Source organism: Cherax quadricarinatus, chromosome 76 (assembly GCF_038502225.1).
Source record: "Cherax quadricarinatus isolate ZL_2023a chromosome 76, ASM3850222v1, whole genome shotgun sequence".
NCBI classification, from domain to species: domain Eukaryota; kingdom Metazoa; phylum Arthropoda; class Malacostraca; order Decapoda; family Parastacidae; genus Cherax; species Cherax quadricarinatus.
This window is the reverse complement of record NC_091367.1, coordinates 16,194,398-16,218,435: the sequence shown is the minus strand read 5'-3', so window position 1 is coordinate 16,218,435 and position 24,038 is coordinate 16,194,398. Positions and strand designations below refer to the sequence as shown.

At 39.8% G+C, this 24,038-nt stretch overlaps 1 protein-coding gene and 1 long non-coding RNA gene across 2 annotated transcripts in view; one reads left to right on the top strand and one right to left on the bottom strand.

The window, feature by feature from the left end:
• The window catches only part of LOC138854974 (uncharacterized), a 131,009-nt gene that overhangs the window by 7,301 nt on the left and 99,670 nt on the right, over positions 1-24,038 (bottom strand). The window lies entirely within an intron of this gene.
• Positions 1-24,038, top strand: part of Cbp53E (Calbindin 53E) — a 182,706-nt gene that overhangs the window by 133,669 nt on the left and 24,999 nt on the right. Inside the window, exons 8-9 of the mRNA XM_070101331.1 lie at positions 2,407-2,462; positions 10,545-10,590. Of these exons, the coding sequence (XP_069957432.1) occupies positions 2,407-2,462; positions 10,545-10,590 (102 nt within the window). The remainder of the gene's footprint in view (positions 1-2,406; positions 2,463-10,544; positions 10,591-24,038) is intronic.

The window sequence follows — 24,038 nt, the reverse complement described above, 5'->3', positions numbered from 1 at the left end:
ATCACTTTAATAAGCATTTTCATTTCTTCTCATTACCAGCCAAATATGAGACAGGATATAATAATAATAATAATAATAATAATAATAATAATAATAATAATAATAATAAAATAATAAAAATAAAAATAATAATAATAATAATAATAATAATAATAATAATAAAATAATAAAATAATAAAATAAAAAAAAGAAAAATAAAATAATAATAATAATAATAATAATAATAATAATAATAATAATAAAATAATAAAAATAAGAAAAATAATAATAATAATAATAATAAAAATAATAGTAATATAATAATAATAATAATAATAATAATAATATCTTTATTTACTACAAGTACATGTACGAGGTATACAAACCCAGCTGACATCAGTGACATCTATATAGAAAGCTACTTGTTATGCTGAACATTTCGGGCAAATTAGGTCAGTGACCCAGGATGCGACCCACACCAGTCGATTAACACTCGGGTACCCATTGTACTGATGAATGAACACAGACAACAGGTGTGAAGAAACACACCTGACTGGGAATCGAACCCAGACCCTCGCCGTGTGAAGCGAGAGCTTAAGCCACCAGGCCACTTACAGGTGTATACATCTCAGTGAATATACGATGAGAGTTTAAACCCTACTTTAGAGAGCAAATTATTTGTATCATGGGAAGCGCTAAACCCCACTGGGATTAAACAGCAGGATTCTAAGGCATTCATATTCAGTTCAAGGAACTGCCTAGGTTTAAGGAACCTAGGCAGGTAATATTCGAGCATAATATATAAACACCTGCCTATGAAATATTCTAAGAATTAGGAACATCCATGGAACACATTCCATTTTGATGCGTTTCTATGAATGTATAAAAGACACTATGAATGTGAATAAAACTCAACATTGTAGAGTTATTCATTGGTAATTTTTACACAAATGTGTGTTTTATTTGTGGACCCCCGGTTAACGATATATTTTTTCACTCCAGAAGTATTTTCAGGTGCCAGTACTAACCGAATTTGTTCCCATAAGAAATATTGTGAAGTAGATTAGTCCATTTCAGACCCCCAAACTTACACGTACAAACGCACTTACATAAATACACTTACATAATTGGTCGCATTCGGAGGTAATCGTTATGCGGGGGTCCACTGTACTTTAAAAGTATATGGAACTATCTACTCTTGTTGTGTTAAATATATTCACTCTTTTTAACATTTGTCATAGAAATAAATAATTCACCATAGAGGCAAAACTATTATTATTATTATTATTAATTATTATTATTATTCATAAGAGCGCTGAACTCAAGAAAATTGGAAGTAATCACGTTTGATCGGAATACAGAAAGGGTAGTTGAAGTTCCATGGATCAAGAGCCTTTCACCAATATCAAGGTCCCATCCACCCTCCTTGAAACAATAAAGGCAAATCTAAAATGAATCTTGCAGTTACTTAAAGAATTTGTGTGCAGCAATATATCATTAAATTCCTTATATTTACATTAAATTCCTTATATTTACATTAAATTCCTTATGTTTACATTAAATTCCTTATATTTACATTTACATTAAATTCCTTATATTTACATTTACATTAAATCCCTTATATTTACATTTACATTAAATTCCTTATATTTACATTTACATTAAATTCCTTATATTTACATTTACATTAAATCCCTTATATTTACATTTACATTAAATCTTTTATATTTACATTTACATTAAATCCCTTATATTTACATTTACATTAAATCCCTTATATTTACATTTACATTTAATTCCTTATTTACATGTCGCGTCTAGTAAAGAAACTCACTTCAATTATAGGAAACTTCATGTAGACAATGTTTTGTTTATGTAAAAGTAATTTTCAAGTTATGTTTACATTTGGTAATTTGTTTACATTGTACCTCACTCACCCAAGTTTAACTTCCACAAGTCATATTTGGTTTAGAAAAACATGTAAGTAAACAGTAGGACATATTAGAAAACGCTTCGGTCACGGAAGCTTGATCACTTCTTGAGACGTGATCAAGGTCCCAGGACCGAAACGTTTCTAACAAATGTGTTCTAGTGTTTGTTTACGTGTGTTTGTAAACCATCTTGTCGGTATTTATTACCAAGGTTTATACCACAAGTCATGTTTACATTTGACGCCATGTTGACATTGTACCTCACCCAAATTTGACATCCACATTTGACGCCATGTTGACATTGTACCTCCCCAAGTTTAACATCCACAAGTCATGTTTACATTTGACGCCATGTTAACATTGTACCTCACCCAAATTTGACATCCACGTTTGACGCCATGTTAACATTGTACCTCCCCAAGTTTAACATCAACAAGTCATGTTTACATTTGACGCCATGTTAACACTGTACCTCACCCAAGTTTAACATCCACAGCTTCAAGTCTTCGACCAGAACAAGGACGGTAAACTGCAACTCTCGGAGATGGCCAAGTGAGTCTTATTTGAGAACTCCAGATTTTGGGCCAGGACGGTATAGCGAGTACCAGTGAGGGAGGAGTGGAGAGAGGAGGAAGGGATGGAAGGGGGGAAACAGGGAGGAGGGGCGATAGATGGAGGGTTGGGAAAGAATTGATGGAAACACAAGAGAGCTGGGAGGAAATGAAGGACGGGAAGGGTGGAAGGATGGTAAGGTAGAAGGAATAAGAGAAGGAATAAGAGGGGAAGTTGTAGAGAAGGAAGGAGTGATAAAGATAGGTGGGGAAATGTGGAATAGAAAGGGTGGAGGGATGGGAAGGGAAGGGAAGATATATGGTAAGATATTCCTCTCAACTACTCCGCCTCACTTGCCCCTCTCTACTACTGAAATATGTAATTCCTCTTTACTGCCTCGCACCAATATTCCTCTTTACTACCCAACCACAATATGCTCTCCTTCACCTCATTAGGTTTACGGCCTCACATCAATGCTCTTCTTTACTGCCTTAATATAATATTCCTCTTTACTGACCATCTCAGTATTCATTAGTCCCTCACAACTAAACTCTTAACAGAAAAATTATAAAAATGAAGTTAAAACTTCACAGAAATAAGATACAGCTGTTGATCACGGGACTTTATTAAATAAAACGTTAATTAAAGAACTGAGAATCAGGGAATATGGAAGTAGACACACACACACACACACACACACACACACACACACTAAACTACAGACCAGTGTCACTGACATGTATAGTATGCAAAATCATGGAGAAGATTATCAGGAGAAGAGTGGTGGAACACCTAGAAAGGAATGATCTCATCAACAGCAGCCAACATGGTTTCAGGGACGGGAAATCCTGTGTCACAAACCTACTGGAGTTCTATGACATGGTGACAGCAGTAAGACAAGAGAGAGAGAGGGGTGGGTGGATTGCATTTTCTTGGACTGCAAGAAGGCGTTTGACACAGTTCCACACAAGAGATTGGTGCAAAAACTGGAAGACCAGGCAGGGATAACAGGGAAGGCACTACAATGGATCAGGGAATACTTGTCAGGAAGACAGCAGCGAGTCATGGTACGTGGCGAGGTGTCAGAGTGGGCACCTTTGACCAGCGGGATCCCACAGGGGTCAGTCGTAAAACCAGTGCTGTTTCTGGTATTTGTGAACGACATGACGGAAGGAATACACTCTGAGGTCTCCCTGTTTGCAGATGACGTGAAGTTGATGAGAAGAATTCATTCGATCGAAGTCCAGGCAGAAATACAAAGGGATCTGGACAGGCTGCAGACCTGGTCCAGCAATTGGCTCCAGGAGTTCAATCCCACCAAGTGCAAAGTCATGAAGATTGGGGAAGGGCAAAGAAGACCGCAGACGGAGTACAGTCTAGGGCCCAGAAACTACAAACCTCACCCATCTTGGGGTGAGTATAACACCAGGCACATCTCCTGAAGAGCACGTCAACCAAATAACGGCTGCAGCATATGGGCGCCTAGCAAACCTCAGAACAGCATTCCGACATCTTAATAAGGAATCGTTCAGGACCCTGTACACCATGTACGTTAGGCCCATATTGGAGTATGCGGCACCATTTTGGAACCCACACCTAGCCAAGCACGTAAAGAAACTAGAGAAAGTGCAAAGGTTTGCAACAAGACTAGTCCCAGAGCTAAGAGGTATGTCCTACGAGGAGAGGTTAAGGAAAATCAACCTGACGACACTGGAGGACAGGAGAGATAGGGGAGGACATGATAACGACATACAAAATAGTGAGAGGAATTGGCAAGGTGGACAAAGACAGGATGTTCCAGGGATTGGACACAGTAACAAGGGGACACAGTTGGAAGTTGAAGACACAGATGAATCACAGGGATGTTAGGAAGTATTTCTTCAGCCACAGAGTAGTAAGTGGAATAGTTTGGGAAGCGATGTAGTGGAGGCAGGATCCATACATAGGTTTAAGCAAAGGTATGATAAAGCTCACGGTTCAGGGAGAGTGACCTAGTAGCGATCAGTGAAGAGACGGGGCCAGAAGCTCGGACTCGACCCCTGCAGCCTCAACTAGGTGAGTACAACTAGGTGAGTACAACTAGGTGAGTACACACACACACACACACACACACACACACACACACACACACACACACACACACACACACACACACACACACACACACACACAGGCTAGAAGAGCCCACATTAACAGTGCATAACTGATCATGTGAAACTTTGACTACAAGGAGAAAATTCCATGCCCCATCATCACAGGGATAGAGAGGATAGGATGAACCAGCACAGCTGGACCTTGTATTCACCATGAGCTATTATGATGATGGGAATATTGAATACGGGAGGCTAGTTGGTGCTAATGATCACACAGTACTTAGTTTCGATCACTTCATGGAAAAACCTTGAAGGATGAGAGAAACAAAAGTCAAAAGAGGAAACAACACAGGCGTGAGGCAACTCCTGAATGAAGTGAACTGGGAAAGGAAACCGGAAGGCAAGACAGGGAATGAAATAATAGTTGGAAAATATTGGGAGGCAGAAAAGAAATTAATACGCAGGAACAAAGTTAAGATTAGAGAGCTTATACTTCACTTGGAAATCCAGAGAGGAAAAACAATACAAGCTTTAGAGCAAGAAAAACAGTGGGAAAGAATGCAGGAAAACAAGAAAGCGAGCAGAAGATGTACATACGAATATGCATATTTCAGAAGAGAAGCTCAACGATGTTTAGAGAATGATATAACATTTAAAACCAAATCAGAACCAAAGTTATCATACAGTGACATCAGGAGGAAGACAAACTGAAGAAGAAAGTAGAAGAGCTCACAAGAGATAACCAAGAAGTCTGTGAGGAGCTCAGCAAAAAATCTAAAGGGATTTATTCTCGAAGGTAATCAGGCATAACAAGAAAGCCAGTTACGAGTATATATAGTACTGGACAACACTCACGACAGGAGGTGAGGAAGTTGCTGTACGAGCTAGATGCCTCGTATCTAGCCAAATTCTTCAACTCAATCTACATAATGCAACTGACAGAGGTATGGAAGACAGCAAATATAGTCCCAGTATTAAAGAAAGCGAAGAGACAATTAGCATTAAAATACAGGCCGGTATAATGACATGTATACTTACGCTGGTGAAGATTATCTGAAGAGTGATGTAGCACCTGGAAGTGAGAGGTAAACAAGGACATGCACGGATTTACGGATGGTAAATCCTGTCTCACAAGTGTACTAGAGTTCTACGAAGTGAGGAGAGAGTGAGAGGTGGGTGGCTTGCGTGTTTTCAAACTACAAGAAGGCGTTTGGCACAATGCAGTACAAGAAACTAGAAGAGAAAATATAGGAGCAAGAAGAAACAACAACAAACTCTTAGCAGGAAGGAAATAACGAGAGTCAGAGTAAAAATGTCGGAATGGGCGAGTATGATGAATGGAGTTCCATAAGGATCAGTAATGGTTCACACATCCACACTACCTCACACAGCCACACTACCTCTCACAGCCACTGTGAGGGAAAAGTTCAACAGATAGGAGTAGCGAGCGAGTATACGGTAACGATAGTTTGATTGCCGGCTGCTTGTTAAGGTAGGGTAAGTCTAGCTCCCGCTATCCCCCTACCCTTTCTCCCCACCCCGAAAGGTGACGTGCGGGGCTCCGGCCAAACAGTAATCACTCGACTCACAGCTCCCAGCACAACTGTAAGTAAAAGCCTCTGCTCCTATTCTAGTGGATATTGGTTGAAAGCTTCACTTTTGACCAATAATAAACTTAGTCCTTTCAGCCTTGATCTCTATGTTAGATGTTTTAATAATCACCACGTCTTTTAGGTATTGAACTTATCATGGAGAGTGATTTCTTAAGCAGTGGGTAACCTGTCTCTCTTTCCAGCTTGGAATGACAGATTGGGTCACCTGCCAACCAACGAGAAGTATGAGAAGTATTGAAGGAGACGGACTAACGTCCCGAGACGTCACTCTTTACCTACCTGATTATATGTACGCCATCGCAGGACATAACCCCTCATCTTTGCAGTGATAAAGAACCTGCATTCCTGTTATCTGGACTGACTATTCAAGGCTACAGACTCTGTGAAGAACTAGTCGTTGGGTTGTCACCAACACCTGTGACCCCCCCCCCCACACACATCATCAACAACGGCTATATTCTATACAAGACTGTGTCAACATCAACCAGACACCCAAGTTTAATTGTATATATTAGCGATGAATTCAGTTATTTATATTTTTCATTTTTCATTTTTCTTTAAAGTAGGATAAATACTTCATATTTAATTATTTTATATTTTATACTTTCTAAATAATAAAGTGTTTATGTTTGTCAGTTTTTATTCTTTTTCTATTCATTAATTTTCCTGAGGAGGAGTCAGCCTTGGTAATACTGACTGAAGTTGTTACAGGACTGAGTAAGCCTTCACACCACACTACCTCTCACAGCCACACCGCCACACACAGCCACACTGGCTCACACAGCCACAGTGGTTCACACAGCCACAGTGGTTCACACAGCCACAGTGGCTCACACAGCCACACCGGCTCACACAGCCACACTGGCTCACACAGCCACACCGGCTCACACAGCCACACCGGCTCACACAGCCACACCGGCTCACACAGCCACACCGGCTCACACAGCCACACCGGCTCACACAGCCACACCGGCTCACACAGCCACACCGGCTCACACAGCCACCGGCTTAAGCCAATGCACCCAACCTAGTCAGGTCAGGTCACATTGACTTAAGGGAGGAACACGGCAACCGACCTGGTAGCACAAGCTATCAGGTCTAACTCACACCCACCCACATCTACTCATGTATTTATCCAACCTATTTTTAAAGCTACACAACGTTCTGGCCTCTATAACGGTACTTGGGAGTTTGTTCCACTCATCCACAACTCTATTACCAAACCAGTACTTTCCTATATCCTTCCTGAATCTGAATTTTTCCAACTTAAAACCATTGCTGCGAGTCCTGTCTAGGCTAGATATTTTCAGCACACTATTTACATCCCCTTTATTTATTCCTGTCTTCCATTTATACACCTCAATCATATCCCCCCTAATTCTACGTCTTTCTAGAGAGTGCAGTTTCAGGGCCCTTAGTCTATCCTCATAGGGAAGGTTTCTGATACATGGGATCAACTTTGTCATCCTCCTTTGTACATTTTCCAGAGAATTTATATCCATTCTGTAATACGGTGACCAAAACTGTGCAGCATAATCTAAATGAGGCCTAACCAAGGATGTATAGAGTTGAAGAACAACCTGAGGACTTCTATTATTTATGCTTCTTGATATGAAGCCAAGGATTCTATTAGCTTTATTGCGAACACTTATGCACTGTTGTCTTGGTTTCAGATTACTGCTAACCAGAACTCCTAAATCTTTTTCGCAATCCGTAATATTAAGATCTACATTATTTAGTTTATATGTGGCATGGTTATTGTCCTGTCCAACATTTAGAACTTTGCATTTGTCTATATTAAACTGCATCTGCCACCTCTCCGACCACTGCATCAGTCTATTCAAATCTTCCTGGAGTGCTCGAATGTCCTCGTCAGAATGAATTCGACGGCCTATTTTGGTGTCATCGGCAAACTTGCCGATGTCGCTCTTTATGCCCTCATCTATGTCGTTTATGTAGATTGTGAACAGCAGGGGGCCCAACACTGACCCCTGTGGAACACCGCTCGTGACACTTCCCCACTCTGATTTCTCCCCATTTATGCAAACTCTCTGCTGCCTATTTGTCAACCATGCCTCTATCCAGGAAAAAATTTCTCCTCCTATTCCATGTGCTTTAATTTTCCTCAATAGTCTCTGATGTGGGACCCTGTCAAAAGCCTTACTGAAGTCCATATACACAATATCATATTCATTACCATGATCTACCTCCTCAAATACCTTAGTGAAAAAAGTTAATAAATTCGTAAGGCAGGAACGCCCCTTTGTAAAACCATGCTGAGATTCGTTGATTAATTTATGCTTTTCAAGGTGGCTACGAACTGCCTCGGCAAGCATAAATTAATCAACGAATCTCAGCATGGTTTTACAAAGGGGCGTTCCTGCCTTACGAATTTATTAACTTTTTTCACTAAGGTATTTGAGGAGGTAGATCATGGCTCACAAAGCCACACCGGATCACACAGCCACACCGGCTCACACAGCCACACCGGCTCACACAGCCACACCGGCTCACAAAGCCACACCGGATCACACAGCCACACCGGCTCACACAGCCACAGTGGTTCACGAAGCCTAATTTTGGTACCACCATCTCAAAGGCACTCCAACGCTTTGATATCTCCAGCAACCCCTTCCTCCTCATCATCCTCTTCTTCCTCTTCCTTCTCGTAATCCTTCCTTCTCCTTTTCTTCCTCTTTCCTCTCCTCATTCCCCTCAAGGACGGCTCCTTGATGTTGGTGAGGGGTTCTTGATTTCGGGAATTGGATCTGTGCTCCAGTTCCCCGAATTAAGCCTGAATGCCTTCCACATCCCCCCCCCCAGGCGCTGTATAATCCTCCGGGTTTAGCGCTTCCCCCTTGATAATAATAATAATCCTCTCCTCATTTTTTTTATTTATTTTCCTCTTCTTCCAACTAGCTGTCTTGTTCATCCTCTTCTTTTTAAATACTTATTTTTAGTTACTTCTTCCTTCATTTACTGTTCGCTTTTCTCTTCCTCCTTATGCCTTTTTTGTTTCTTCCTTTTCATGTATTTCCTCTCGTCATCTCTATGATCTTTTCTCGCCTTTTCTCACTTCTAACATATTGTGCCTTATCGTTCTTCCATTATGTCCTCTCCTGTCTTCCTTATGAAATACTTGATGTCATCCTCCAGCTGGAGTCTCCGAGCTCTGGCTGACTGATTTCAACACTATGTATGTCACATTATATTGTGGCAACGTTTAGCGAAACGTTGCCATAATGTTATATTAGTTGTACATGTGTCCTTTTACCTAACACACTCGGTAATTCTTCTTTCGTTGTGTTATCCTGTGTGGTGGAATGTGACGGGTGAAACATAGCTTCTGTTCCCACTAGGTAGCTGTTATTTGGAATGTGACGGGTGAAACATAGCTTCTGTTCCCACTAGGTAGCTGTTATTTGGAATGTGACGGGTGAAACATAGCTTCTGTTCCCACTAGGTAGCTGTTATTTGGAATGTGACGGGTGAAACATAGCTTCTGTTCCCACTAGGTAGCTGTTATTTGTAACTGGGTAGCGGTATACTGCTGATTTATCCAGTTTATTATAACAAAGGTGTTTAGTGTCTAGAGCCTTCCGTTGTCTCCCACACTGTGCTCCCCTTCCATCTTCATTGTTGACAGTGTCTGGAGCCTTCCGCTCTCTCCCACACTGTCCTCCCCTCCCATCTTCACTGTTGACTGGAGCCTTCCCCCCTCTCTTCCACACTGTGCTCTCTTCCCACCTTCACTGTTGACAGTGTCTGGAGCCTTCGTCTCTCCCCTACACTGTCTACTTCTATCATCTCTGTTGATAGTGTAAATCCTTCCCCTCCCTCCCCCCCTCACACTGTTTCGCTCCTGACTTCACTGTTCAGAAAGTCTCAATCCTTCTCCTTTCCTCTTCCCTCTCCGTCTTAACTGTTCAGTGTTTATCTTTCCCCTCTCCCCCACACTGTGATTTCCCTCCCGTCTTCAGTGTTCACAGTGACTAGTGTCAAACAAGTGTGACTGATCGCTCTAGTATCATGTTTAAATAAAGACATCCTGTCCTATTCATGTACACTCTCATTCTTTTATTCTTGGAATTGTTCAAAATATTTATATTCATGTGTACCTTATTAATAATTTTCATTTGCTGCTCTGTTTCATTGTGGCGTTGTCGTTTCCCTTACCTTTCCACCGCTGGTTAATTATTTGGGTTTCGTTTCTCTTGTTTCTGCTTCTTTTTCACTGTTTCATGTTTCTTGTCTTCTTGCCTTCATTTATCTTTAAAATTAATGATATATCAACTTCTCTATTTCTTCTCTGTATTTATTCCTCCAATTCCATCAATAAACTCCATCACTGTCACTAATTCGCGACTTCCTTGCAGATTGTTGCCAGTTAAAGAGAATTTCCTCTGCCGTTCAGTGTTAAAGGTGAGCCAGATACAACATTGTTACTCCTTGATAACACACACAATGTCCTGCCTGGTGCCCCCTGGTAGACACAGGCTTGTAACTTCAAATTCCAAATTCAAAAATCTATTTTGAAAATATAGAAACATGCAATTCTTTGAAAGATCATAAAATATTTAAGGAATGTTTAGTGAGAATGGTGATAATTATGTTCTTCTCCTAGCTGGTATAGCATGACGCAGTGAGAATGGTGATAATTGTGTTCTCCTAGCTGGTATAGCATGACGCAGTGAGAATGGTGATATAACTATGCTCTCCTCCTAGCTAGTATAGCATGAGGCAGTGAGAATGGTGATTATAATCTTCTCCTAGCTGATATAGCATGATGCAGAGAGAATGATTATTATAATCTCCTCCTAGCTGGTATAGCATGAGGCAGTGAGAATGGTGATAATTATGTTCTTCTCCTAGCTGCTATAGCATGACACAGTGAGAATGGTGATATAACTATGCTCTCCTCCTAGCTAGTATAGCATGAGGCAGTGAGAATGGTGATTATAATCTCCTCCTAGCTGGTATAGCATGAGGCAGTGAGAATGGTGATTATAATCTCCTCCTAGCTGGTATAGCATGAGGCAGCGAGAATGATGATTATAATCTCCTCCTAGCTGGTATAGCATGAGGCAGTGAGAATGGTGATTATTATCTCCTTGTTGAGATTTTGGCCTTACCAGCTAAGATATAATTATAACTATATATAATGAACACTTAGCTGATAAATGACAGCAATCGTCTACACAGCCGCCCCTGCAGACGAGGTCTAGAAGCTGTCGAAACCATCACAACAGTGGGCTGACAAGAGATACAATTTGTAAGTATAAATTACCCCTAGGGGGTGTTATGTCAGCATATTTCATTCGATGATGGCTGACGAAATACTTACTTGTTTGGACTCAAAAGTCCACACCTTACTGCCGATTATAGTTTGATTACAAACTCCTTGTGACTCAAGAATTGCGCAATCCCCCGATCTACAAGAAATTCGTAACATACCTTGCTCTTTGTAATGTGAGCTATGGTGTTCTCAACACCTTCGACAGATATCGGTGACTTGATAGAAGCTGAAGTGTCCTTGGATGTCCACGTCTTCCATTGTCTAGGAAACCCACACTGGTACACTATGTTCCACAAGATTTGTCTTTATTGTTCACAATGCATCACAAGAGAAGCTGATCACACTTCTCTTATGTTTATCGTGTTTTGTGAGACACTTTGTCCACACTAACGCACAGATCAGTGTACTTTGCTAGTTATCCTGGCGTCAGTGTTACCTGGAGGTTACCTGGAGGTTATTCCGGGGATCAACGCCCCCGCGGCCCGGTCCACGACCAGGCCTCCCGATGGATCAGGGCCTGATCAACTAGGCTGTTACTGCTGGCCGTTACTCGTAGTAGAGTCAAAGATAGTCTGCCAGACGCTACAGCGCTCCATGCCGTCACTGCCCCCAGCACAAAAAAAAAAAAACGCTGACCTAGTACCTTGCATCCTTGTCACCTCCTCGATGAAGCAAAGCAGAATGTTTGTTTCTTGCTGTCTTAATCATAGACAACAATGTACACTATCTTTACTATGGTAATAAAGTGGGAGCAGGATTTTCGTTAATTGTCCTGCTAAAGTAAGAATGTACTGTCTCTTATAAAAATACACTTTGCAACACCACTGCAAGGAGCAGAGGTCACTGGACTACGTAGCATAGCATCTGTGATCAATTACTCACTCTAGCAGTAAACAAGACGCTCGCCCCTTCTGAGTGGCCCCTCAGGGCTGAGAGGGCTTGGCCCCTCAGGGCTGAAGGGGGCTGATACCCCCCTCCTGGAGAAAATTTCTCCACACTGGGGGGCGGCAGAGGTTCGCTGCAGGTGAACTATTCATCACTTAACATTAATTTAATTTTCTCACTCGCCACCACTGCTGCTTGTCTTTTCTGAACAGCTTTAGTCTGTGCGGTTTCTGGAGAATCACTAATTTTGTTTTCAACACTGTGTAATTCTAACAGCACTAGTTTATTTATTGTCCGCTTATTCACTACACCTTTGCTCAAAACATCAACTGTCCTGATGATTCCATTTGCATCAGGATATATGGTCACAATTTTTCCAAGTGGCCATTGGGACCTCGGACCATCATTGTCAATAATCACTATGTCACTAGGTCTTAAGGACTTATGATTTTCAGGAACACCAGCTCCATAGAAGTGTTCTCTCAATGAGGTGAGATAGTCTTCTCGCCAAATTTTCTCCCAATGTTCAATCACTTTATTAAGGTGTTTGAATTTACGTCTGAGTTGCTCAGGTTCGAAATAAGTAGGATCCTCTATGATTTCTTTATCATTCATGGGAGGAACAGGTTCGAGCCTTCTGCCATGGAGTAAATGAGATGGACTTAACACTTCTAAATTGTCCAGATCATCGGTAACATAAGTTAGAGGTCTGTTGTTGACTCTATTTTCTATTTCAGTCACAACTGTACGGAATTCTTCTAAGTCTATTCTCTGACGATGAAGAGTCTTCCTTAAACAACGCTTTACAATGCCGATCATTCTTTCATAAAATCCGCCGTGCCATGGAGATTTAGGAGGAATGTATCTCCAACGACATCTGCGTTGATTCAGCATCTGTTGTACTTCTGGTTGATCAAAGATCTTGCTTATATAAGCAGCACCAGCAACAAAGTTCGTTGCATTATCTGAAATCATCAGTCTAGGACATGCCCTTCTGGCTGCAAACCTTCTGAATAATTTGATAAAAGTTTCAGCAGACATGTCAGTGGCTACTTCTAGATGTACTGCTCTAGTTGTAGCACAAGTGAACAAACAGATGTACACCTTGATGGGAACTTTGTCAACTGTTTTGGTTAAAATTATTGGTCCAGTGTAATCTACACCTGTCACCTCAAATGGAGTGATATGACAAACTCTTTCAGAGGGATATGGAGGTGGACCTGGATACTGACATACTCGCATATCGTAGTGACGACAAGTAATACAGTCCTTTATTTGTTTTTTCACACTTTGTCGACCTTGAGGTATCCAGTAGGATTGTCGTATATGACAAAGTGTGTCAGCTACCCCACCATGTAACACGTTACTGTGGGCGTTTTGCACAATCAGTTTTGTTAGCCAATGATTCTTGGGGATCAATATTGGATGTATGGCTTCTTTAGGTAGTGAAGAATTATGAATTCTTCCTCGACATCTTATAATCTTTTCTGAGTCGAGATAAAGTCCTAAAGAATTAATCATAACAGGTTTCTTTGGGGATTTATCTTGTGTTTCTAGAAATTTATATTCTGTAGAGAACACATCTTTCTGTATTAGTTTCACCCAGTATTTAATGGGTTCAAGACATTCATAATCAGGTTTAATTCCTTTAATGAATTTAAAGACAAGAGCTGTAACTCTTAAGAGTTTACCCAAAGATGAGTATTTAGATCCATCAATGACCATTTCTGTTGTGTCTGCAGTATTTACACAACTTATTTCTGCTGTGTTCAAGCAGACTGTTACTTCTGGCATAATGTGAGCTTTTTGCTGAGGCCAGTTATTTTCATCAGAGAGCCAGTTCGGTCCGTGGAGCCATAATTTATTATCCACAAATTTCTTGAGTGGGACACCACGTGACAACATGTCAGCTGGATTCTCTTGGGTAGAGACGTGGAGAAAGAGATAATCTCTCTGCATCTCTTTTATTTCTGCTACTCTGTTCTGTACATAGGCCAACTTACTCTTATTATTTCTTAACCACTGGAGAACTGCTTCATTATCACTCCAGATCACGGTTTTCTCAATAGTGAGATGATCAAGTACTTTGTTGAGACAGACAGCTAATTTTGTACCTACATAGAGTGTTGTCAGTTCCAATTGTGGTAGTGTTCTGACCTTCAAGGGTGCTACCCTGGCCTTTGAAGTAATTAGTGTACTTCCTTCAGCATTACTCATGTAAGCTACAGCGCCATAACCTCTGGTTGACGCATCACAGAACACATGTAATGTGTAATTGTTTCCCTCTTGACCTATTTGTCTGGAAAGTTTAATTTGATGAAGTTGTTTAAACTCCCTGGATATTTCATCCCATGCTTGACTCATTTCTAGAGGCAAGTTCTCATCCCATCCAATTTTGAGTTTCCATGCATCTTGCATAAGCATTTTACCCTTTATGGTAATTGGTGAGACGAGTCCTAGAGGATCAAAACATTGTGATACCTCTGACAGTAAACTACGTTTAGTGAGTGGACTGCATGATTTATTGTTTATCTTTTTGAGACTCAGAGTATCTTCCTGTGTGTTCCAATTAAGTCCCAGCATATTGTTGCAATCAGGAATTTCAGTTTCAGGGAAATCTTCTTTGATAAGTTCCCTTAATTGCTTTGAATTTGTATTCCACATCCTTAGAGGCATATTTGCTTCTTTCATCTCCTTGTTAGCTTCTCTGTATAAGGATTTCAAATCCTCCTCTTTATTCACAGTACCTTGAAGATTGTCCACATAGAAACTTTTCTTTAAGATTTCTTTGAAGGGACTTTCAGATTTCTTCAAATGTGTATTTAGAGTAGCTTCTAGTAAGAATGGAGAGGATGTTGCACCAAATAATACTGATTTGAAACGATAAGTTTTCACAGGACTTTGAGGATCATGTGGATTTTCAGGCCACAAGAATCGAGTATAATCTCTATCTATTTCTTGTAGTCCTACTCTTAAGAAAGCTTTGGAAATATCAGCCGTGTAGGCATATGGGTTTGTGCGAAATTTCATAAGCACGTCTCCAAGCTTCTCAGTTAGTGAGGGTCCGGTCATCAGACAGTCATTAAGACTTGCTACATCTTTATTTGCACGTGCGCTGCAATTATACACAACACGTAGTGGAGTGGTTTCAGAATCTTTTCTGACTACATGGTGCGGGAGATAATGAGCGTTTGTCTTCAACTTATCTTCGACTATTTCCTCAATGAATTTATTGTCCAACTGTTCTTGTATGATATTATCATAGACAGTCAGTAGCTCTGGATTCTTCCTGAGCTCATGTATTTGTGCTTTCATCTGTCCGAAAGCCATGCGATAATTGCTAGGCAGATGTGGTGGATTTAATTTCCATGGTAACCTAACCCAATACTGTCCATCTTTATATTTGACAGTGTCCAAATATTGGTTATAAGTCTGAGACTCTTGTGGGCTTGGTTTATTTACATCAATACCTATCGCATCTAAATCCCACAACTTATCAACTGGTTCATTCATTTCTTCCAGTAATGATAATTTTTGCTGTGGTACATGATCAGCGGTTATTCTAGTAACTAGTACATTTTCCACTGAATCAATATCAGCTTCTTTCCCACTTTGAGAGGGAATGGGACCACATATCATGTGGCCTCCTGCTGTTTTCAGCAAGTGAACATCATGTTTACTTACTATATTTTGCACAAAACAGTGATAATAATCACTTCCACTGATTAAATCAATTGGACTAATTGTGTCCGTCTGTATGTCAGGACAGGCTAACTTGACCTTAGCTGCTTTCAGTGCTGCAACTGTTTCTTTTAATCCCTGGATCTGCACAGACTTAGGCAATTCATCTACTACCACAGCTTCTACTGTCTTTTTCCTGTTTCCTAGACCAACAGTGATTTTGGCTAGGTCATATGTCTGTTTACCAGAATTATGGAAAAAACCAGCTATATCTAACTGTATTTTGGCATAGGGTTGTTTATTCAGTTTCTGCAACACTGTTCTTCTTATGAAGGACCTTTGTGAGCCTTGATCAAATAGTGTTAGCACATTGGTTTTGTGTAATTTATTAGATAACTCAACTCGAGCTATCGGGAGAGCAGTTGCTTTAAACTTATCTCTCACATTTAATGCTGTTGCTTGTTGACTTCCTGATTCTGTGGAAGTCTGCTGCTATTCAGCAAAAGTATTTGGGCATAATGCTGAATGATGCATACCCTTGCATTTAAAACACTTCTTCAGTGAGCATTTTCCTCCCTTGTGTTCACCTAAACACTTGATGCATCTTTTCAGCTTATGAACACGTTGTTTACGTGCCTCCATTGATGTGTATTGAATACAATACTGTGCCCAATGTGTTCCATCACAAAGTACACATTTTGGAGTACGTTTATGTGTGACAGTCTGTTTACTGTCTATTGTATTCACAGCTTGATAAATGCCTATATGGGATTTCCCATTATGTGGTTTAGTGGGAGTAGTTATACTCTTTTTATACTGAGTTGAAGGTTTATTATCCACGGGATTTGTGGATTTTTCATCTTGTCTCGTTGCTTGCATGCATGAAACTATTGTTTGTAAACCATTGCTAATTTCTTCACAAGTGAAATAGCATTTATTGAACATAATATTTAATCGTTCAATAGTTTGTGGTGACAACTTATCTTGTACAATACCACTGATAAACCAATCACATTGCCTTAGGTCATATTTAGCACCTAGAGATCTGAGACTATTGTCTAATGTAATTCTAAATGCCTGTAAGTCTGAATAACAATGTTTGGGTGGCTTCAAGCTTGATATTAAGACTTCATGTCTAACTCTAGCCTTGTCATCATCGAAGTAATTGTCTGCTAAGACACGTAAGGCTATTTGATAATTACCTTTAACCACCGGAAATGACTTAATCAGTTCATAGGGTTCTCCCTTCACAAGACATTTAAGATAATCGAACTTAGCAATCTCATCTATGTCAGTTCGTGAATTTACTATGGATTGAAAACCACTAATGAATTCTTCATAATTATGACCTTGGAAAATAGGTAATGACAATGTAGGTAAGCTTGGTAATGGGACACTTGTTGTTGTTACAGGTGTAACAGGTGGTTGCCCACTAGTTATAGTAGGTCTCTGTGACAGAGTTTTGCGGCAGATAGCCTGTACTCCTGTCCACCTTAATTGTTGATCACTAAATGTATCCAAAACATTTTTAATTTCATCCTCAGATGGATCTGATTCAAGAAATTTATTTTCATAATGTGTATAGTCTGAATTAATTATTTCCAGACGCTGTGTAAATAATCCAAACTTGACGTCAAGATCATCAAAATCTATGTTTGTATCTTGAGTTAATCCTAGACAGACTGAAATTAGATTTTCTAATTGTGTAATCTTAGTCTGTAAAGACTGAAACTGAGTTTTCAAACAAGCCATTTTAATGGTATACTGAAAATTCTAGCACCACACTTAGAGTGTTTATAAAACACTGTACTGCTATAGACAGCTGAGTTTTTGTTATGCTTAAGTCAGCAATAATCGAGTCAGACACTACTGACCCACTAAGCTTAACCTCAGGGTCAATGACCATGAAGGGTACAGGGTACATGTGTCTGGTGTTTATGGCTTATAGAGTTTTGCTGTGTCAGCCTGCCAGGATAATTAATCGTAAATAACGATATTATACACTTCATTCACTATACACTATAAATGACACTGTATAACTGTAATCACATGTGAATATTACTTACACATATATAAATTTCACTGTTAATATATATTTGAAAGCTTACACTTTATATATAAGTTCCTTTAATATAACAGGTAAATCTATAAGAAACAAACTTTAACACAATCTTGTCTCTTAATTTCTGTCTATAAACATTATAAACACTGTGTATATATATACACTCAGACAAACATCATCACTTGTGTTGTCTTAATCAGCGATTTCTCCAGATTGGAGCAGTTGATGGAAGGTGCAGGATACCATCCCCCGTCTTCTTGTTGGGTGAGTCACCCAGCTCCCGTTTTCGTTGGGTGAACGCTGGGTGAGCGCCCGTTTTCTTTTGGCTGCCCATTCTCTGTGATTGAATCTGGAGGGACTCATTTATACTGATTTATATTGTAAAACACTAGTTTTACAGCTTTTTTCGAAGGACCTTGGCTCATAGGTTATTTGTACACTGTAGTACAACATATTTGGACCACAGTGTGGTCTTTATCCGGTTCGAGCACGACCAAAACTCTGTTGAGATTTTGGCCTTACCAGCTAAGATATAATTATAACTATATATAATGAACACTTAGCTGATAAATGACAGCAATCGTCTACACAGCCGCCCCTGCAGACGAGGTCTAGAAGCTGTCGAAACCATCACAACAGTGGGCTGTCAAGAGATACAATTTGTAAGTATAAATTACCCCTAGGGGGTGTTATGTCAGCATATTTCATTCGATGATGGCTGACGAAATACTTACTTGTTTGGACTCAAAAGTCCACACCTTACTGCCAATTATAGTTTGATTACAAACTCCTTGTGACTCAAGAATTGCGCAATCCCCCGATCTACAAGAAATTCGTAACATACCTTGCTCTTTGTAACGTGAGCTATGGTGTTCTCAACACCTTCGACAGATATCGGTGACTTGATAGAAGCTGAAGTGTCCTTGGATGTCCACGTCTTCCATTGTCTAGGAAACGCACACTGGTACACTATGTTCCACAAGATTTGTCTTTATTGTTCACAATGCATCACAAGAGAAGCTGATCACACTTCTCTTGTGTTTATTGTGTTTTGTGAGACACTTTGTCCACACTAACGCACAGATCAGTGTACTTTGCTAGTTATCCTGGCGTCAGTGTTACTCGTAGTAGAGTCAAAGATAGTCTGCCAGACGCTACAGCGCTCCATGCCGTCACTGCCCCCAGCACAAAAAAAAAAACGCTGACCTAGTACCTTGCATCCTTGTCACCTCCTCGATGAAGCAAAGCAGAATGTTTGTTTGTTGCTGTCTTAATCATAGACAACAATGTACACTATCTTTACTATGGTAATAAAGTGGGAGCAGGATTTTCCTTAATTGTCCTGCTAAAGTAAGAATGTACTGTCTCTTATAAAAATACACTTTGCAACACCACTGCAAGGAGCAGAGGTCACTGGACTACGTAGCATAGCATCTGTGATCAATTACTCACTCTAGCAGTAAACAAGATGCTCGCCCCTTCTGAGTGGCCCCTCAGGGCTGAGAGGGCTTGGCCCCTCAGGGCTGAAGGGGGCTGATACCCTCCTCCTGGAGAAAATTTCTCCACACTCCTCCTAGCTGGTATAGCATGAGGCAGCGAGAATGGTGATATAACTATGCTCTCCTCCTAGCTAGTATAGCATGAGGCAGTGAGAATGATTATTATAATCTCCTCCTAGCTGGTATAGCATGAGGCAGTGAGAATGGTGATAATTATGTTCTTTTCCTAGCTGCTATAGCATGACACAGTGAGAATGGTGATATAACTATGCTCTCCTCTTAGCTAGTATAGCATGAGGCAGTGAGAATGGTGATTATAATCTCCTCCTAGCTGGTATAGCATGAGGCAGTGAGAATGGTGATATAACTATGCTCTCCTCCTAGCTAGTATAGCATGAGGCAGTGAGAATGGTGATTATTATAATCTCCTCCTAGCTGGTATAGCATGAGGCAGTGAGAATGGTGATAATTATGTTCTAGTAGCTGGTATAGCATGACGCAGTATGTGGAAAGTCCGAATAATTATTCAGGATAAGATTTTGCTTACTTGCAAGGCCAACATAAATGCAAATAATTAGCTAGCAGAATGCTCTAGGAAAACTTATAAATTTGAACATTTTATAGCTATTAATGAGTACGTAGAATGCTCTAACCATTTCTTAAAGGATGTATTCCGATTTATCAAAACGTCTACATTTTTTCATTTTTTAAGATTAAAAAATAGCCCCACGAGGAAGTTATTCGTTTACATTAGTTAAAGAAACCATAAAATGCTCTTATTATAAGTAAACCAAATACTGAGTTTGATAACAACACCACAAAATGTACGTATCATTGACCATGTGTTTTTAATTCGATTCACTATAGCAAGCAAAACGGCCGTAAGTAATTTTTATTTGCATTGGATTTTCTTATTGAAATCTAATTGTTTTTTTTTCTGTTGATATGATTAAGTATTTTAATCTATATTTAAAATTCCCGAATAATAACAATATAACTGATTCTATCGGCTTAATGGAGGAATCGCCCGATACAGAGTTACCATAGCCTGGTTTTGGAGTTAAGATCGCGTGCTCAGAGATTGACGAGTTCCCTTCAAGGGCGGGAGGTCACTTTCTAAGCATTGGTTTGAGTAGCATTTCTACATTTTCCTTTTACCTCTTATTCACTGGTCTAAAAACCAGATATTTTTCGAATAGCAACGGGGATCTAATATCTCAGATCTTCTATTTGAAGTACATAAGGCCACGAATGGCTTACGGCGTATCGAGCCCTAGTACTGTGAAAGCTTGTTGCAAAGTTCCTCCATTCTTAAGAACATAAGAATAGAAAAACACTGCGGCAGGCCTACTGGCCCATGCAAAGCAAGTTCTTCTCAAAACCAACCTTTCCCCAAAGCTACCCAAGAATTTGCTTCATCAGTACTTCTGGTATTAATCAAAATCAGCCCTTCTTATGTAATCTGGCAGGTGTGGTGTCTGAAAGTGTCCCGGTGTGTTGTCGTTCTCCTACTCACTCTGGACAACACTGACGGTTTTGCTATAAGCATTGATCATGCATTTCTGGCAAAGTGTAGGTAAATGGTTCAGAGAACAGACAAGTTGTTAAATATGACTTATGTTTCACCACACAGTGAATTTATCAGTCCTATACAAGAGGAATGGAGATCAGAAGGTGCTATTTAATCAGTCCATGAATCTTGCAAGATAAATGGGTAGATGTACAAGTACAGACCTACTACAGCAGTCTACCATTTTTCAAGTGATATATGATCCCTTGAGGACGGCTGGCAGGTGCACCTAGTGTGTTCGGTGGTAAAGACAGAGGTTCCCTCTCGGCTGATAACAGGATTTTTAACTAGGCTTCTTTTGATGATCTCGTTGATTTAATTGTTGCTAAGTTGCCAACTTTTGGAATTTAAACAGTTACGACCATTTAGAACATACTAATCAACTAAAATTTAGCATTAATACATTTGTACTCAGCGTGAATAGGAATAGCAAGGGAAACAGCTACCGCAATACGAATTGTCTGTGGGTCTAGACACGAGCCAATCGCAGAGAGAAATTGTTAGGACAAAGCCACCCGAGTGATGCATGTATACAATGACTATTAACTTCCCCATCGATTCCCTATAATGATGAAGCGAGAGATATTTTCCATTACATGCTACGTCACGCACGGGAACACTCGTGATCAGTGATTAATGAGAATAATTTCGCCCGATGACAAGCATGAAAGATTTTAGGACTAGAGAACACTATTATATTTAATATTTGAAGCTGGTTTTCTAAGCCCATAGAGAAATAAAGCTGAAGGGGGGTACGAAATTTTCAGCAGGAAGAAAACTGCTATTAGGTCAGGTGTGTCAGAGTTAAGTGATCAGTAATGGAAAGAAAAGAGGGAATATAAATGTACAATTTAAAAGATTATGTGGTTTAAAATGAAGGTCGAATGCGAGAAATGTGTTATGCACCTAGAGAAGAGAGGAGTGGAGAAAGATGCTAAATGAGTGTTCATGAAGTTTTGAACTAAGTGAGAAAGTAACTGTTGTAGGGGAGCTAAATGCTGCTGTAGGAGAAACAGTTGTAGAGGATGCAGTAGGTAAGTTCGGGGTGCCAGAGGTAAATGATAATGGGAGTCATTACTTAAATGTTGTATAGAGAGATGCTTGGAAAAAGATAATAGGAAAAATATGTACACGAGTTATTATATAAGACGTAACGACATCGTGAGAAAAATGGGCTAGAGAGAGAATATGCAATAAAGAGTAAGCTGAAGAGATATGAAGATTGAAGTGTGTAGCAGATGTTCGCGGATACAGGAGGGTGCGTGAGAGAGCAGCAGCAATTGGTGGAATAACAAGATAAAGAGTGGTAAGGGAGAAAAAGTTTGCATACAAGAGGCTTTAACAAAGCAGAAGTAGCCTAAGAAGAATGGAGTATATGGAGAGAAAAAGAGATTAAGAGAGTGGTAAGAAATGTAACAAGAGAGCAGATGAGAGAGTGGGTGAAGTTTTATCAGAAATTTTGTTGAGAATAAGAACAAGTTTTGAAATGAGATTGTTGAGGAAACCTAAAATATAAAGATTTAACAGTTAAAAACAGAAGAAGGGAGTTACTGGATAAGGTATTGGAAAGATGGACAAAATAACTTTGAGCTGTTAAGTGTTAATGAGAGTGAGGCAGTGATATCATTTATTGGCCAGAGAGGTATAGGAGTGTCTAGGAGTGAGAAAGAGCCAGATATGTGGGAAAAGTGCGTGAGGCTGTGCGCAGAATGACAGGAAGTAAAGGAGCTGGGATTGATAAGATGAAGACAGAGATGTTAAAAGCAGGTGGGAATACAGCACTGGAGCGGTTGGTGAAGTTATTCAGTAAATGTATAAAAGGGGGAAGGTACCTAGAGACTGGCTGATCATGCATAGTTCCTTTGTATAGAGGAACGAGTTAAAAGGAATGTAAATATTATCGGGAAATAAGCCTGTTGAGTATATCAGGTACAGTGTATTGCAGAGTTATTATTGACGTAGTTAAGGGTAAAAAGGACAGCAGATCGCAGATGAGCAAGGAGGCTTTATCTAAATATTTTTCACTTATATGCTTCAGTGTAAACCAAGTGTTTACACTGAAGCATATAAATGAAAAATATTTATTGTAATAAAGTTGGTAGAATTACCGACAATATGTAAAGTAAAAGGACACAAGTGCAACTAATGTGACATTTATTGTAGCAACGTTTCGCTCTCCAGGAGCTTGATAAAGCTCCTGGAGAGCGAAACGTTGCTACAATAAATGTCACATTAGTTGCACTTGTGTCCTTTTACTTTACGAAAAATATTTAAATAATGGCAAGGAAATTTACGTTGCATTTATCGATTTTGAAAAGTCATCTGACAGGGTGGAGAGGGGAGCAATGTCTCAGATGTTGAAAGTGAGTGGAATAGGTGTTACGTTACTGAAAGCAATTAAGAGTTTTTATGAGGATGATGAGGCTCGGGTTTGTGTATGAAGGAGAGAGGGAGATTATTTCCCGGTAAAAGTAGGCCTTAGACAGGGATGCGTGATGTCACTATGGTTGTTTAACGTAGTCACAAATCGGGTTGTAAAATCCCATCAATAAACCAAGAGTCCTCATAGAGCTACCAAGAGTCATTATAGAGATACCAAAACTCATTATAGAGCAACCAAGACTCATTATAGAGCTACCAAGATTCATTATAGAGCAACCAAGACTCATTACAGAGATACTACACAGGTTCATTATAAAGCTGTCAATAATCATTATGGTCTACCAAGGGTCATTAAAATGGTACCAACGATAATTATGCTACAAATGATTATAAAGCTACTAAGGATCATTATAAATCTACAAAGACTCGTTATAAAGCAATCTATAAAGCATAATTATAAACTACAAAGGCTCATTATAAAGCTACCAAGGATCA